We start from the raw sequence: 12,940 nt of genomic DNA, 5'->3' as shown, positions 1-12,940 counted from the left end.
ACTCCCTCAGTACTGACCCTCTGACATTGCAGCACTACCTCAGTACTGACCCTCTGACAGTGCAGCGCTCCCTCAGTACTGACCATCTGTCAGTGCAGCACTCCTTCAGCACAGACCCTCAGACAGTGCAGCACTCCCTCAGTACCTACCCTATGACAGTGCAGCATTCCCTCAGTATTGAACCTCTGACAGTGCAGCACTACCTCAGTACTGACCCTATGACAGTGCAGCACTCCCTCAGTACTGACCCGTTGACAGTGCAGCACTCCTTCAGTACCTACATTCTGACAGTGCAGCACTCCCTCAGTACTGACCCTCTGACAGTGCAGCACCCCCTCAGTACTGACCCTCTGACAGTGCAGCATCCTCAGTACTGACCCTCTGACAGTGCAGCACTCGCTCAGTACAGACCCTCTGACAGTGCAGCGTTCCCTCAGCAATGACCCTCTGACATTGCAGCACTCACTCACTACTGACCCTATGACAGAGCAGCACTTCCTCAGTACTGACCCTCTGACAGTGCAGCACTCCCTCAGTACTGACCCTCGGACAGTGCAGCACTCCCTCATTACTGACCCTCTGACAATGCAGCACTCGCTCAGTACTGACCCTATGACAGTGCAGCACTCCCTCAGTACTGCCTCTCAGACAGTGCAGCATTCCCTCAGTACTGACCCTCTGACAGTGCAGCATTCCCTCAGTACTGACCCTCTGACAGTACAGCATTCCTCAGTACTGACCCTCTGACAGTGCAGCACCTCCTCATTACTGACTATCTGACAGTGCAGCACTCCCTCAGTACAGACCCTCATACAGTGCAGCAGTCCCTCACTACTGACCCTCTGACAGTGCAGCACTCCCTCAGTACTGACTCTCTGACAGTTCAGAACTCCCTCAGTACTGAACCTCTGACAGTGCGGCACTTCCTCAGTACTGACCCTCTCACAGTGCAGCACTCACTCAGCACTGACTCTCTGACAGTGCAGCACTCCCTCAGTGCTGACCCTCTGACAGTTCAGCACGCCCTCAGCACTGACCCTCTGACAGTGCAGCACTCCCTCAGTACTGACCCTCTGATAGTGCAGCACTGCCTCAGTACTGCCTCTCAGACAGTGCAGCACTCCCTCAGTACTGACCATCTGACAGTGCAGCACTCCCTCAGTACTGACCTCTGACAGTGCAGCACTCCCTCAGAACTGACCCTCTGACAGTGCAGCACTCCCTCGTTACTGACCTCTGACAGTGCAGCACTCCCTCAGTACTGCCTCTCAGACAGTGCAGCACTCCCTCAGTACTGACCCTCTGATAGGGCAGCACTCCCTCAGTACTGCCGCTCTGACAGTGCAGCACTACCTCAGTACTGACCTTCTGACAGTGCAGCACTCCCTCAGTACGGACGCTCTGACAGTGCAGCACTCCCTCGGCACTGACCCTCTGACACTGCAGCACTCCCTCAGTACTGACTTTCTGACAGTGCAGCACTCCCTCAGTAGAGACTCTCTGACAGTGCAGCACTCCCTCAGTACTGACGCTCTGACAGTGCAGCACTCCCTCAGTACTGACCCTCTGACAGTGCAGCACTCCCTCAGTACAGATCCATCTGACAGTGCAGCACTCCCTCAGTACTGACCCTCTGACAGTGCAGCACTCCCTCAGTATGTGGCGCTCCCTCAGTACCGACCCTCTGACAGTGCAGCACTCCCTCAGCACTGAAACACTGACAATGCAGCACTCCCTCAGTACTGACTCTGACAGTGCAGTTCTCCTCACTACGGAGCCTCTGACAGTGTGGCACTCCCTCAGTACTGACTCTCTGACAGTGCAGCACTCCCTCAGTACTGACCCTCTGACAGTGCAGCACTCCCTCAGCACTGACCCTCTGACACTGCAGCATTCCCTCAGTACTGACCCTCTGACAGTGCAGCACTCCCTCAGTACTGACCCTCTGACAGTGCCGCACTCACTCAGCACTGACCCTCTGACACTGCAGCATTCCCTCAGTACTGACCCTCTGACAGCGCAGCACTCCCTCAGTACTGACCCTCTGACAGTGCAGCACTGCCTCAGTACTGACCCTCTGACAGTGCAGCACTCTCTCGTTACTGACCTCTGACAGTGCAGCACTCCCTCAGAACTGACCCTCTGACAGTGCAGCACTCCCTCAGTAGTGACCCTCTGACAGTGCGGCGCTCCCTCAGTACTGACCCTCTGACAGTGCAGCACTCCCTCAATACAGACCCTCATACAGTGCAACACTCCCTCACTACTGACCCTCTGACAGTGCAGCACTCCCTCATATTGACCCTCTGACAGTGCGACACTCCCTCAGTACTTAACCTCTGACAGTGCAGCTCTCCCTCAGTATGTGACGCTCCCTCAGTACTAACTCTCTGACAGTGCAGCATTCCCTCAGTACTGACCCTCTGACAGTGCCGCACTCACTCAGCACTGACCCTCTGACACTGCAGCACTCCCTCAGTACTGACTTTCTGACAGTGCAGCACTCCCTCAGTATGTGACGCTCCCTCAGTACTGTTTCTCTGACAGTGGAGCACTCCCTCAGTACTGCCGCTCTGACAGTGCAGCAATCCCTCAGCACTGACCCTCTGACACTGCAGCCCTCACTCAGTACTGACCCTCTGACAGTGGAGCACTCCCTCAGTACTGCCGCTCTGACAGTGCAACAATCCCTCAGCACTGACCCTCTGACACTGCAGCACTCCCTCAGTACTGACTTTCTGACAGTGCAGCACTCCCTCAGTACAGACTCTCTGACAGTGCAGCACTCCCTCAGTCCTGACCCTCTGACAGTGCAGCACTCCCTCAGTACTGACGCTCTGACAGTGCACCACTCCCTCAGTACTGACCCTCTGACAGTGCAGCACTCCCTCAGTGCTGACCCTCTGACAGTGCAGCACTCCCTCAGTACTGACCCTCTGACAGTACAGCACTCCCTCAGCACTTAAACACTGACAATGCAACACTCACTCAGTACTGACTCTGACAGAGCAGCACTCCCTCAGTACTGACCCTCTGACAGTGCAGCACTCCCCCAGTCCTGACCATCTGACAGTGCGGCACTCCCTCAGTTCTGACTCTCTGACAGTGCAGCACTCCCTCAGTCCTGACCCTCTGACAGTGCAGCACTCCCTCAGTGCTGACCCTCTGACAGTGCAGCACTCCCTCAGTGCTGACCCTCTGACTTGCCAAATCAGCATTATGAGGACTTGGAGTAGAGCTTTCTGGTTGTGGTTTTCCCAGGTATCTGCTGCCCTTGTCCTTCTCGATGGCAGATGTCACGGGTTTGCAAAGATCTGTCGAAGTAGCCTTGGCGAGTTCCTGCCGTGCATCTTGTAGATGGTACAGACTGCTGCTACTGTGCATCGCTGGTGGAGAGAGTGAGTGTTCAAGGTGGGGGATGGGGTGCCAATCAAGCGGGCTGCTTTGTCCTGGATGGTATTGAAGTTCTTGAGTGTTGTTGCAGCTGCGCTCATCCAGGCAAGTGGAGAGTGTTCCATTACACTCCTGACTTGTGCCTTGTAGATGGTGGACAGACTTTGTGTCAGAAATTCCACAGAATTCCCAACTTCCTGACCTTCTGTGGTAGCCACAGTATTTCTTTGACCAGTCCAGTTCAGTTTCTGATCATTGACAACGCCCCAGTATGCTGATAGTGAGAATTCAGTGATGGTAATTCCATTGGGTGTCTAGGGGAGATGCTTAGATCCTCTTTCGTTGGAGTTGGTTATTGTATGGCACTTGTATGGCACGAATGTGGTCCAGAACACGGAGCACATTAGTCAAACACAAGTTGTATTCAACAAATCCCCTGTCTTTCCTCTATTAATCTATACCTTTCCAAATGCCATGAATTTTTTCTCTAGATTATTTTCTCTAACATTAATTATTTTCCATTTTTTAAGTGGGAGTGTAACAAACCTAATGCACCATGAACTGGTCTGTATATAATATTTCTATTGCAGCTCAGACTGGACTATGTAAGTACCGTGCAGAGTTTAAGATCACAAAATTATAGAAGCATAAAGTAGGCCATTCGGTCCGCCGTGTATGGGATAGCCCTCTGAAAGAGCAGTTGCGCTAACAACCACATCGCCACTTTTCCCTTTAACCCCTCTCCATGTACCCATCCAACTCCATCCTCTAAAATTACTTGCGTACTCACCTTTTTACTCACCTTCTATTATCCTGGACAAGCCTCACACTCCCAAGTGGGTTTAAAACCCACTCAGGCGTGCTGACCCGGGATCTATCAGGCTCCTGGCATCTCCTGGCCTCCGCAGGGAGGACGGGCACCGTTCAGTGCTGGCCCACACAAACGTGGAGCAGGCGGAATGGTGCCCCGGGGGGGAGTGAGGGGGTCTCCTGGCCCATCAGAGTCCCCTGGGTGGCCAGGGACAAGGCAGGGTGGGCCCCTGGCCCTCCCTCTTGAACATGGGCACCTCGGCATTGCCAAAGTGCCTGGGTGGCACTGCAAAGCCTGCAGGAGCTTTATGGTGGTCCAATCTGAGAGGAGCCAGATGGTCGGCGTGTTCAGCTCCCCAGTGATGAAGATAATTCTGTGTATGGGCTTGATCGGTGAGCAACTCCCCATGGCCCAAAAAAGAGACGAATGGCTACGCTGCACCTGAAAAGCAGCTCGCTGCACCGCAGTGGCCGATCGGAGCTGGGAGACCCTTTTCCCGGATCTACCCGGCTTGCAATGCCTCGCAATGTCCAACGCCATCACACGAGTTTTCGCGATGTGAATCCTGCCCATTGTGGGTGGGATCACTTTTGGGCAAATCTGCGTATTAGAGCGTGACAGCTGGTCTCACTTTAATGTGCAGGTTTCCGGGGTACCTGAGGCTTTAGGATCTAACCGCGTTGTGTTGGAGACTTCGGGAGAGCGCCATTCACTGCTGGTCTTCACAAACGGGGACCTAACGGAACGGCACTTGTGGGGGTCTCCCAGGTGCATGTCCTTTGGGAAGAGTGGTACCCTGGCACTGTTGGTGCCACCTGGGTGCTGGCCAGGCACTGCCAGGGTGCCAGGTTGCCAAGGTGTCATGTTGACATTTCTCGCATGGGGGGTGCCCTGCATGGGTGTTGGGTGGGGTGCGGGTGGGGGGGGGGGGGGGGGGGGGGTTGCGGGTGGGGGCTGGGGACCCCTTCATAGAAATGACGTCCCAATCTCTGGCTGCAGTGAGGAACCCTGGCGAGTGGAGCTCCTCAATGCAGGAAATGGGCTGTGTGCCGCTAAGGTCCCTATCTAACACGGGTGACGTTTGATAGCGATGTGTTTCTGGGCGCACCCAATTAGTTAAATCGTGGTTAGATAGCGGTGGGGAGCTTGCTGACAGAGCCAGGGACAATCGCTCCACAAATGATGCTTAGAAACGTTTCCGTTAGATTGTACCCAGAATCCAATAACTGTCCATGTGGCAAAGATTTCCCTCATCGTCCCGCTTTTTCCAAACTCTCTAGTTCATTGATCCATTCGCCAGATGCGTTTGGTCTTTCAAAACCTCTCACCATCGTGGAAGATTCCCTCTTCTGGTAACCAAAGGAATTTGGTCCTCACTCCCATAATCTCTCCTCATAACTGAGGTTGTGCATCCCTGGTAACATCTGGAGAACCTACTTTCTAATGTCTTCACTTCTTTCTTGGAGAGGAGATTCACCAGGATGTTGCCTGGGCCGGAGCGTCTCAGCTGTGAAGAGAGGGGCTGGTTAGGCCGGGGGTTGTTTTCCTTGGAGCAGAGGAGGCTGAGGGGGGACCTGTTTGAGGTGCACAAAATTATGAGATGCACAGATAGGGTGGATAGGGAGAAACTTTCCCCCTTGGTAGAGGGACCAATGATCAGGGGGCACAGATTTAAGGTGAGGGGCAGGCGATTTAGAGGGAATTTGAGGAAAAACCTTTTCACCCAGAGGATGGTGGGAATCTGGAACTCGCTGCCTGAACGGCTGGTGGAGGCGGGAACTCTCACAACTATTAAGAGGCATTTAGATGAGCACTTGAAACGCCCCAGCACACAAGGCTGGAAAATGGGATTAGAGTAGATAGGTGCTTGATGGCCAGTGCAGACACGATGGGCCAAAGAGCCTCATTCTGTGCTGTGAAACCCCATAGCTTTTTGCTTATCTACTTTGTTACCTCTATTTGTACCCCATTTATTTACCCGCCTTAGTAACTTCCTCCGCTCTCGTTACAGATTGTGCATATGTACGCCCTGCTCATCCACACTTTTCTTTTAGTAACAGTGCTATTCATAGCTCACTGTCTTGCCAGGTTAGCTGGGTGAAAGAAAATGCACCAATTCATGCTCCACATTGAGCTCCCCCTGACCTGCAAATTCCCATTTCACTAATCTGTTTACGGCAACCTGAATCCTAGAACCATCCTTAATGCTGTCCACGACATCACCAAAATGTGTGAAGCAGCAAACTTTATAATGCAACTCCCTGGATCTGTCTTGGCAAAATATACAAATGAAAGTTGTCATGGACTCAAAACCGCGTACCTGGGCCACGTATAATGTATATTACAGCACCAACTGTGAATAATGTATATTATAGCACCTGTTGTATATCATACATATTACAGCACCAACTGTGTGTAATGTATATTACAGCACCGACTGTGAATAATGTATATTATAGCAACCACTGTGTATCATATATATTACTTCACCAACTGTGTATAATGTATATTACAGCACCGACTGTGAATAATGCATATTACAACACTGACTGCATTATACATTTAAAGCACCAAATGTGTTTACAATAATAATAATCTCTTATTTTCACAAGTAGGCTTCAATGAAGTTACTGTGTAAAGCCCCTAGTCGCCACATTCTGGCGCCTATTCAGGGAGGCCGGTACGGGAATTGAACCGCACTGTCAGCCTTGTTCTGCATTACAAGCCAGCTGTTTAGCCCACTGTGTTAAACCAGCCCCTAAATTTATCACGTATATTACAGTACCGACTGTGTATCATATATATTACAGCACTGACTGTGTATAATGCATATTACAGCACCGACTGTGGAAAATATATATTACAATATTGACTGTATCATATATTACAGCACCAACTGTGTATAATGTATATTACAATATTGACTGTGTATCATATATTTAAAGCACCAACTGTATATCATGTATATTACAGTACTGACTGTGTATCATATATATTATAGCACCGACTGTGTATAATGTATATTATAGCACCGACTGTGAATAATGTATATTATAGCAGCCACTGTGTATCATACATATTACAGCACCAACTGTGAATAATGTATATTACAGCACCGACTGTGAATAATGTATATTACAACACTGACTGCATCATATATTTAAAGCACCCAATGTGTATCATGTATATTACAGTACTGACTGTGTATAATGTGTATTACAACACTGACTGTGTATCATACATTTAAAGCACAGACTGTATATCATGTATATTACAGTATTGATTGTGTATGATATATATTACAGCACCGATTGTGTATCATATATATTTCAGCACCGACTGTACATAATGTACATTACTGCACCGACTGTGTATAATATATATTACAGAACCGACTGCATATCATATATATTACAGCACCGACTGTGTATCATATATATTACAGCACTGACTGTGTATAATGTATATTACAGCACCGACTGTGTATCATATATATTACAGCACTGACTGTGTATCATATATATTACAGCACTGACTGTGTATAATGTATATTACAGCACCGACTGTGTATCATATATATTACAGCACCAACTGTGTATCATATATATTTCAGCACCGACTGTGTTTCATATATATTACAGCACTGACTGTGTATAATGTATATTACAGCACCGACTGTATATCATATATATTTCTGCACTGATTATATATCATATATATTTCAGTACTGATTATGTATAAAATATATTACAACAATCACGCAGACTTTGTTATGGGGGAGTTGCTCCTCCCAGGCCAAGTGTTGGGACGTTGCCCATGTCTGTGGGGAGGTCGCAATGTCCATGGTTGGGGGATGTCGGGGACCCTCAACCTCACTTTGATCTGAACTCTTTATTTGAGGAAGGATTTGCTCTAGAGGGAGTGCAGAGAAAGTTTATCAGACTGATTCCAGTCTGATGACAGGACAGACATACTACGAGAGATTGAGTTGGTTAGGATTGTATTCGCTGGAGCTTAGAAGTTTGAGGGGGGGACCTCCTATGAACCTATAAAATTTGAACAGGATTAGACCGGGTAGATTCAGGAAGAATATTCCCGATGTTGGGGGGGTCCAGGACCAGGGGTCACAGTCTGAGGATACGGGGGAGACCATTTAGGACAGAGATGAGGAGAAATTTCTTCACCCAGAGAGTGGTCGGCCTGTGGAATTCACCACCACAGGAAGTAGACGAGGCCAAAACATTGAGGCCGGATTCGCTGCTGTGATCAGGAATGCTGATTGGGCGGAGAATCTGCCCAAAAGGGGGTTCGGCTCCGGACAGCAGACCTGTCCCCAGTCTCTGGTCATCCTGACAAAGACCCCTTTATCCACTCTTCCTGCCTTCTGCCAGTCAGCCAATCCTCTATCCATGCCAGGATCTTACCCTTAAGACCATGGGCTCTTAACTTATTCAACAGTCTCCTATGCGGCCCCTTGTCAAATAGCTGGAAATCTAAATAAATCACGTCCACTGGTTCTCCTTTGTCTAACTTGCTTGTTACCTCCTCAAAGAACTGTAACAGATTTGTCAGACATGACCTCCCCTTGACAAAGCCGTGCTGACTCAGTCCTATTTTACCATGCACTTCCAAGTATTCCGCGATCTCATCTTTAATAACCGACTCTGAAACCTTACCAATGACCGAAGTCAGGCAAACCGGCCTATAATGTCCCGTCTTCTGCCTCCCTCCCTTCTTAAACAGGGGTGTTACATTAGCCACTTTCCAGTCCTCCAGGACCCTTCCTGCCTCCAGTGATTCCTGAAAGAGACCTGTCGCCTGGTTTCAGTCTCCCCTGCAGCCAGGGGGAGACACCCTTGCTGCATCTGCCCTGTCGGGCCCTGTGAGGATTTTGTTGGATGGGATAACCTCTCTTCTAAAACCCAGAGAATAAAGGTTGGGCCCGAGACTTTCTGACCGTTCCCGTGAGTGGGATCTTCCGATCCTGACGACAGCGACACCCCCCCCCCACCCCCCCCCCCAAACTCCCCACTCTGCCGCGGATCTTGGAATGTGCGACAATGAACTGGTGAATGGGGGTCCCTTTTAACGGCAGAGGGGCCCCACACCAGACCTGGACGTCTCCAGACTGTGGGAGGAAACCGGAGCACCCGGTGGAAACCAACACAGGACGTCCTCCCCGTGTCTGTGTGGGTTTCCTCCGGGTGCTCCGGTTTCCTCCCGCAGTCCAAAGATGTCCAGATTAGGCGGCCTGGCCATGCTAAATTGTCCCTTACTGTCCAAAAATGACGTGGGGCATTGGGGATAGGGTGGGGGTTTGGGCCTGGGTAGGGTGCTCCTTCGGAGGGTCGGTGCAGATTCGATGGGCCGAATGGCCTCCTTCTGCACTGTAGGGATTCCATGATAAGCACCAAATGTGCAAACTCCACACGGATGGTCGCCCCAAGGTCAGAATCGAATCCGGATCCCTGGCGCTGTGAGGCAGCAGTGCTGACCGCTGTGCCGCCCGCTATGCATAACCTGGATATTATGGGATGTTGTACTTAACCAAACATATTACTGTATCACCAGCGATGATGCTCCAGCCACTGTGTGTGAGTGCAATGGTGACCCTCGAACTTGTTGAGTTCGTTTTTTTTCTGCCGTGGTATATGGTGTGAGGGGCGGCCTAGGCCGGAGACCAGGTTTGATTTGTTTAATCTGCCGTCCATTACAGGAAGGGCAACAGCTGATCAAAGAGAAGCCCGAGCTGGCCCCGGAGGTGAGGAAGAAACTGGAGGAGATTCACGATTGCTGGATTGTCCTGGAAAGCACGACCCAGGCGAAGGCGAGGCACCTGTTCGAGGCCAACAAGGCCGAGCTCTTGGTGCAGAGCTATGGTGAGCTGGACAAGCGGTTGTCACACCTGGAGGGGCAGCTGCAGGTGGTAGACGGAGCGAGAGACATCACCAGTGTCAACAGTGAACTCCAGAAACTGCAGGTAACCTGCCAGCGACTTTCGCTGCTCAGACGGCCTCTGCTCAGACGGCCTCTTCTCAGACGGCCTCTGCTCAGACGGCCTCTGCTCAGACGGTCTCTGCTCAGACGGTCTCTGCTCAGACGGTTTCTGTTCAGACGGTCTCTGCTCAGACGGTGTCTGTTCAGACGGTTTCTGTTCAGACGGTCTCTGCTCAGACGGTTTCTGTTCAGACGGTTTCTGTTCAGACGGCCTCTTCTCAGACGGTCTCTGCTCAGACAGTCTCTGCTCAGACGGTTTCTGTTCAGACGGTTTCTGTTCAGACGGCCTCTTCTCAGACGGCCTCTGCTCAGACGGTCTCTGCTCAGACGGTCTCTGCTCAGACAGTCTCTGCTCAGACGGTTTCTGCTCAGACGGTCTCTGCTCAGACGGTCTCTGCTCAGAAGGCCTCTGCTCATCGCACTTTTCACAGCTTGGCCAAAACACAAACGCTGAAGGATGAGAAGAGAACGGTGTCAGGGTCTGATATCGTCATTGTGTCATCTCAAACCGAGGTCCTTCGAGCCTGTTACACAACTACCCATTACACACACGCTGTTACACACCCTGCCCATTACACACATGCTGTTACACACCCTGCCCATTACACACACGCTGTTACACACCCTGCCCATTACACACACACTGTTACACACCCTGCCCATTACACACATGCTGTTACACACTCTGCCCATTACACACACGCTGTTACACACCCTGCCCATTACATACACGCTGTTACACACCCTGTCCATTACACACACGCTGTTACACACCCTGTCCATTACACACACGCTGTTACACACTCCGCCCATTACACACACACTGTTACACACCCTGCCCATTACACACACGCTGTTACACACCCTGCCCATTACATACACGCTGTTACACACTCCGCCCATTACATACACGCTGTTACATCCCCCAACCGTTACATACACACTGTTACATCCCTCAACCGTTACATACATGCTGTTACATCCCCCACCCTTTACACACAGGCTGTTACACAACCCGCCCATTACATACACATTGTTACACCCCCCACCCGTTACATACATGCTGTTACATACTCTGCCCAATACATACACACCGTTACACACTCTGCCTATTGCATGGATGTCATTGCGCATACACCATTACACATCCTGCCCAATGCACACACTGTCACTCACCCTGCCTATTACATATGCATACATGACACATCCTGCTTGTAATAAACACAGTTACACACCCTGTCTGTTACGCACACTGGCACACACCCTGGGTGGGGAATGTGATGAGGTCGGCGCTGCACGCAGGGTTGGGGCTTCGAGGGGTCTGGGGTGTTTGAGGCGGGTTTGGAGGGGTCTGTGAGGGGGTGGGGTCTGCTAAGCGGGGTGGGGTCTGCGAGGTGGGCTGGGGTCTGCGAGGTGGGATGGGGTCTGTGAGGGTCTGGGGTCTGTGAGGGGGTGGGGTCTGTGAGGTGGGGTGGGGTCTGCGAGGTGGGGTGGGGTCTGAGGGGGTGGGGCCTGTGAAGGGGTGGGTTCTGTGAAGGGGTGGGTTCTGTGAGGGGGTGGGGCCTGTGAGGGGGTGGGGCCTGTGAGGGGGTGGGGCCTGTGAGGGGGTGGGGCCTGTGAGGGGGTGGGGCCTGTGAGGGGGTGGGGCCTGTGAGGGGGTGGGGCCTGTGAGGGGGTGGGGCCTGTGAGGGGGTGGGGCCTGTGAGGGGGTGGGGCCTGTGAGGGGGTGGGGCCTGTGAGGGGGTGGGGCCTGTGAGGGGGTGGGGCCTGTGAGGGGGTGGGGCCTGTGAGGGGGTGGGGCCTGTGAGGGGGTGGGGCCTGTGAGGGGGTGGGGCCTGTGAGGGGGTGGGTTCTGTGAGGGGGTGGGTTCTGTGAGGGGGTGGGTTCTGTGAGGGGGTGGGTTCTGTGAGGGGGTGGGTTCTGTGAGGGGGTGGGTTCTGTGAGGGGGTGGGATCTGTGGGGGGGTGGGGTCTGTGAGAGTGTGGGGTGTGTGAGTGGGGTGGGGCCTGTGAGGGGGTGGGTTCTGTGAGGGGGTCGGTTCTGTGAGATGGTGGGATCTGTGAGATGGTGGGATCTGTGAGGGGGGGTGGGGTCTGTGAGATGGTGGGATCTGTGAGGGGGGGTGGGGTCTGTGAGGGGGTGGGTTCTGTGAGATTGTGGGGTGTGTGAGGGGGGTGGGGCCTGAGAGGGGGTGGGGCCTGAGAGGGGGTGGGTTCTGTGAGGGGGTGGGTTCTGTGAGGGGGTGGGCTCTGTGAGGGGTGTGGGGTCTGTGAGGGGGTGGGTTCTGTGAGGGGATGGGTTCTGTGATGGGGTGGGGTCTGTGAGAGTGTGGGGTGTGTGAGGGGGGTGGGGCCTGTGAGGGAGTAGGGTCTGTGAGGAGGTGGGGTCTGTGAGATTGTGGGGTGTGTGAGGGGTGTGTGAGGGGGGTGGGGCCTGTGAGGGGGTTGGTTCTGTGAGGGGGTGGGTTCTGTGAGGAGGTGGGGTCTGTGAGATTGTGGGGCCTGTGAGGGGGTGGGGCCTGTGAGGGGGTAGGGTCTGTGAGGGGGTGGGATCTGCAAGAGGGGGTGGGGTCTGTGAGGGGGTGGGGTCTGTGAGGGGGTGGGGTCTGTGTAGGGGTGGGCTCTGTGAGGGGGTGGAGGGTGGGGTCTGCAAGGGGTGTGGGGTCTGTGAGGGGGGTGGGGTCTGTGAAGGGGATGGGGTCTGAGAGGGGGGTGGGGTCTGAGAGGGGGGTGGGGTCTG

The 12,940-nt window shown here is 52.6% G+C and overlaps 1 protein-coding gene across 1 annotated transcript in view; it reads left to right on the top strand.

Annotated features, from left to right (window-relative positions):
- The window catches only part of sptbn4b (spectrin, beta, non-erythrocytic 4b), a gene marked incomplete at its 5' end in the record, with an annotated part of 283,604 nt that overhangs the window by 180,489 nt on the left and 90,175 nt on the right, over positions 1-12,940 (top strand). Inside the window, one exon of the mRNA XM_072489877.1 lies at positions 9,921-10,184. Within this exon, the coding sequence (XP_072345978.1) occupies positions 9,921-10,184 (264 nt within the window). The remainder of the gene's footprint in view (positions 1-9,920; positions 10,185-12,940) is intronic.

Source organism: Scyliorhinus torazame, chromosome 25 (genome assembly GCF_047496885.1).
Source record: "Scyliorhinus torazame isolate Kashiwa2021f chromosome 25, sScyTor2.1, whole genome shotgun sequence".
Classification (NCBI taxonomy): Eukaryota; Metazoa; Chordata; class Chondrichthyes; order Carcharhiniformes; family Scyliorhinidae; genus Scyliorhinus; species Scyliorhinus torazame.
This window is presented reverse-complemented; position numbering and strand designations above follow the sequence as displayed.